Source organism: Colobus angolensis, unplaced genomic scaffold (genome assembly GCF_000951035.1).
Source record: "Colobus angolensis palliatus isolate OR3802 unplaced genomic scaffold, Cang.pa_1.0 Scaffold477, whole genome shotgun sequence".
In the NCBI taxonomy this organism is placed as follows: domain Eukaryota; kingdom Metazoa; phylum Chordata; class Mammalia; order Primates; family Cercopithecidae; genus Colobus; species Colobus angolensis.
The window spans coordinates 106,967-111,361 of NW_012118232.1; the positions used below are offsets into that span (position 1 = coordinate 106,967).

The following is a 4,395-nucleotide window of genomic DNA, read 5'->3' on the forward strand; positions in this document are numbered from 1 at the left end:
GCTGGAGCTGCAGCCTGAGCCTTGGTTTGATCCTTGGCCTTGGCCTTTGGCCGGCACAGCCGGAGCCCCTTGGCAATGCGAGCACGAGCACGCTTCCCAAGCTTGGGGTGGGCAATGTAGGCAAGTCGATCAAGCTTGCGGCTGACACCCTTTGGGATCTTGGGCTTAACCTCCTTGGGCTTTACAAGGGCCTTGACAGCCTCGGCACGTGCACTCATGGCCTTGGCATTGTTGGCCTGCATCTTCTTTAGGCCCTTCTTGTTGTGCTTCTTGGCAAAGCGCATGTTCCTCAGGAACTTGGGGTCCACCTGAAAAGCAGGAATGGTACAGGTGGCAGCATGTGGGTCCCCAAGTCTCTCGCTAGTGCCTCTCTCCGTAGGGGTACCCAGTATTCTAAAGACAGCATCAAGTCAACCTCAAATGTGGAAATACCCAACCTCTTGAAACTATTTCCAGAAAAAGTGTACCACCACCCCAGGGAGCCAATACTCCACCTGGGTAATGCTGTGCAGACCTCCTTCAACAACAAAATTACAAGCCGCTTTGCTGCCCTATCTGCCAAGGTTGCGGTGTTTCAACTTCCTACAGCAAGGGTTCCACCAAGTTTTTTCCTGACATCCCAAGGACACCCGCCCTCCCATCTTTAGAAGAAGGTGTCAATGAAATACCAAGTCTGCTCCAAAAGACTTATAGCCGAGGCAGAATATGGGGAAACTGAGGCACAGAGTTTGTGATTTACTCCACAGAACAGAGAGCAAAAGGGGAGGAACAGACTGGGGACACGCTCAGCTGTCCCCTAGACCCTCCAGCCTTCTCGGCTAATTCTTAGAACTCCCTGACACAGGAAGAGAAGCTGACCCCAAGTACAGGACTGGGTCAGATCGAGGTCATAAGGCTGGTCAGTGTGGGAATGTGCCCTGCACACACTCAGAGAAGGCCACTCCTTACCCTAAGTGCCACTGCCAAGCAAGGGAGATGGCCAGGAGGCAGGTTATGCCCTGACCAGAGGGTTACACTTCAGGCTGGGGAAGACCAAGGAAAGCTTTATTATGGGTCTGGTAGGGTAGAAAAAGGAATTGCAGGCTTTGGGTAGGCCAGTTAGGCTCTGCTCAGGCAGAAGCCAAAGTAAGAGAAAAACTACATGAAAGGCCTTGACTGTACACCTGGAACCAAGAAAAGACACTTCCACGTGATTCAGTGCACTCACCCCCTTAAGAGATTCATATCTTTGTGATCGGGGTTTCTTGATACCATTTCTGTGCCATTTTCGGGCTGTGGGAGAAAAAAGGGAATTAAGCCAACAAAGAACTTTCCTCTGATAAAGACCACCCAACATCAGAGCTGGCAAGTCTGGGAGAACCAACGCTTCCTACAGCAGCTACGCTTCAGATATGGGAAACCCTTACTACTAAATGCAAAACACTGTGTATCTCAAGTGGATCTCTAAACCTATAACCCTAAAGTTATTACTGGGTGAAATCAATCAGCCTCAGGCCCACAGTGGAAACGTGCCCCTTCATCCCTGCCCCAGTTTGCCTGAACCAGTCCTTGCCAAGGTCTGGGATGTAGACGGGGGCCGAAAAACTTACACTGGTTGTGTGTGGTGTGGTTCTTGGACTTGGCCATGTCTGCACCTAGAAGACAAAAGTGGAGATCAGGGTTAGGGGCTCTCCAGGCTGGGCCACCTCTGCCCCACCCCTCCCGCCCCATCTGGTGGAACGTGAGACCAGAAGCCAGAAATGAGCCTGCAGACAGAGGATGTGCAGCCTCCACCAGTCTCGACTTACTCTGCACGACCCGACGCCAGTCCCCGCCTCCCAAACCCAGGTAATGATGCCCTGAAATCAACTCCTTACCCCCGGAAAGCTGCGTTCCCCAATAAAGTGGTTTTCCCTGCCATTCCCCTCTTAGGACCTAGAAACACCATTCCCACCCCGCAGCCTTCGCTCCCCCCACACACACAGTCGGTCACCCGTCCTCTCCGCAGCCTGCGCCCCGCCGCCGCTCGTAAGTCGCGGATGGCATTGGATGCCGCGCGGCCAACACTCACCTTTAGCCGCGGCTCCCGAAGCGCCTAGAACCGGAAGAGAAAGAGGTTGCGGTGCAGCACGGGAAATAGGGTCAATAATGCCGGAAAGTACTACTGGAAAGTCTTCCCTCCGCTCCGGGAAGAAAAGTTCCGAGGCCCGGAAGAACCAAGCCGGACGTGGAGGCGGTGCTACGAGCTTGCCTCCGCCCCCTTCGGGCTACCTCTGCACCTCTCTGTTTCTCCAGGACCTGGCTCTTAAGCCTTATTCAAGATCCTGAAAGAGAAAGAAGTCCTTGAGGGACCGATGTTAGGCAAGGAGATCCGTGTTCTTTTTTTTTTTTTTTGAGACGGAGTTTCGCTCTTCCACCCAGGCTGGAGTTCAATGGCACGATCTCGGCCCACCGCAACCTCCGCCTTCTACTGCACCTGGCCGATCTGTGTTCCTAAAAGCACCCCTGTAGTCCCAGCACTTTGGGAGGCCGAGGTGGGCGGATCATGAGGTCAGGAGTTCGAGACCAGCCTGGCCAACATGGGGAAACCTCCATCTCTACCAAAAATAAAAATAAAATAAAATAAAAAAAAAAATTTGCCGGGCGTGGTGGCACGCGCTTGTAATCCCAGCTACTCCGGAGGCTGAGGCAGGAGAATTGCTTGAATCTGGGAGGTGGAGGTTGTAGTGAACCAAGATTGCGCCATTGCACTCCAGCCTGGGCTTCAGGGCCAGACTCTGTCTCAAAACAACAACAACAACAACAAAAACACCTGACAACAACAACAACAAAAAACACACCTCTTTCGTGGAGAAGGAGCAGAGGGGAGGAAGGAGAGAGGGCCTGAGGGAGGACAGTGGGAATGCAGAGGAGTGGAGGAGTGAAGGAAAGAGTACACTGGACTTGGGACACAGAAGATGAGGGAGAAGAAGGAGGCAAGGATAGCCCCTGTGTCTTTGGCTTGACAACTGGGTGAATGGTGGGACTGTTTACAGAGATGGAAGATTGAGTGGGGAGCAGGGGTTTGTTTTGTTTTGAGGGGGAATGATGAACCAGATATTTTTGTTGGATGCATTAAATGTGAGGTGCCTGTTGGACATCAGAATTGAGTAAGCACTGCCCCTAACAACTCTGTTGCCCTCTCCACCTCTTCCCCCTATAGTTCATTTTCCACACAGCAGTGGGGTTTGGGGACTTGTTTTAAGATACAAATCAGATCCTGTCCCTTAAATCTGCAAGGACATCCCCTTGCATTGAAGATCAATTCTTTACCCCACTTGACCCTGACAACCGCTCTTTTTCATTTATTTCTCTCCAAACCCATGGGCTTTCTTTCGTGCCAAGCACAGATGTGTATTCTGCCTCAGGACCTTTGGACTTGCTATCCCGGCCACCTGGACTGCTCTTCTCCCTGCTTTTTGGATGGTGTGCTCTTTCCTATAGAGGCCTCCCTGGACTCTACTATCTAAAATAGAGAATCTCTGCCTCATCTCATCAGTTATTCTGTGTCCTCTCGTGGTTTGCTTTCTTTTCTTTTCCTCTACTTTCTCTCTCTCTTTTTTTTTTAAGACAGAGTCTCACTCTGTCACCCAGGCTGGAGTGCAGTGGCACGATCTTGGCTCACTGCAACCTCTGCCTCTTGGATTCAAGCGATTCTCCTGCCTCAGCCTCCCGAGTAGCTGGGATTACGGGCGCACACCACCATGCCCAGCTAATTTTTAAAGAATTATTTTTAGTAGAGACAGGTTTTCACCATGTTGGCCAGGCTGATGTTGAACTCCTGACCTCAGGTGATCCGCCTGCCTCGGCCTCCCAAAGTGCTGGGATTACAGGCATGAGCCACCGCACCCGGCCATGGTTTGCTTTCTTTATAGAACTTTCCCATACTCTAATTACATTGTTTACTTACTTGTGTATGTATCCATTATCATAGGAGCCCTGAGTTTGGGATTGGTTTGATCGCCGTTTCCCACTACCTAACTCAGCACAGTGTAGATAGAGCAAGAGCTTAATAAACACATGCCCAGTGAACATTCCTTGACAAGCCCGGTTCATGGAGTGACAGACGCATACTGCAGAAGTTTGGGGAGTGAAGGGGAAAGGAGGTTGTAGAGGCAGGACATGTGGATGACTCCTTACCGAAGCATTCCTGAGAAAGGGGAGAGAGATCTGGCAGGTGTGAGTTGGGAGAATGAAAAGCAGGCTTATATACTGATGGATGACGTGGTGCCAAGAAAGAAACAGCAGAGCCCAGAGGAGAGTGTCTCTGCAGGAACAAAGTCCTTGTGGGGTGCTGAGCACAGGTGGAGAACCTGGTGGGCAGAGGTAGGGACTGCAGGAGGTGGGGGTGGTGTGATGGTGTGATGCCTGACAGCA

At 51.5% G+C, this 4,395-nt stretch overlaps 1 protein-coding gene across 1 annotated transcript in view; it reads right to left on the bottom strand.

Moving 5' to 3' along the window:
- The window catches only part of RPL29 (ribosomal protein L29), a 5,684-nt gene extending 3,540 nt beyond the window's left edge, over positions 1-2,144 (bottom strand). Inside the window, exons 1-4 of the mRNA XM_011958875.1 lie at positions 2,051-2,144; positions 1,590-1,634; positions 1,208-1,272; positions 1-308 (exon numbers count right to left, since the gene is read on the bottom strand). Of these exons, the coding sequence (XP_011814265.1) occupies positions 1-308; positions 1,208-1,272; positions 1,590-1,626 (410 nt within the window). The 5' untranslated portion in view covers positions 1,627-1,634; positions 2,051-2,144. The remainder of the gene's footprint in view (positions 309-1,207; positions 1,273-1,589; positions 1,635-2,050) is intronic.
- Between the last annotated feature and the right edge of the window lie 2,251 nt (positions 2,145-4,395).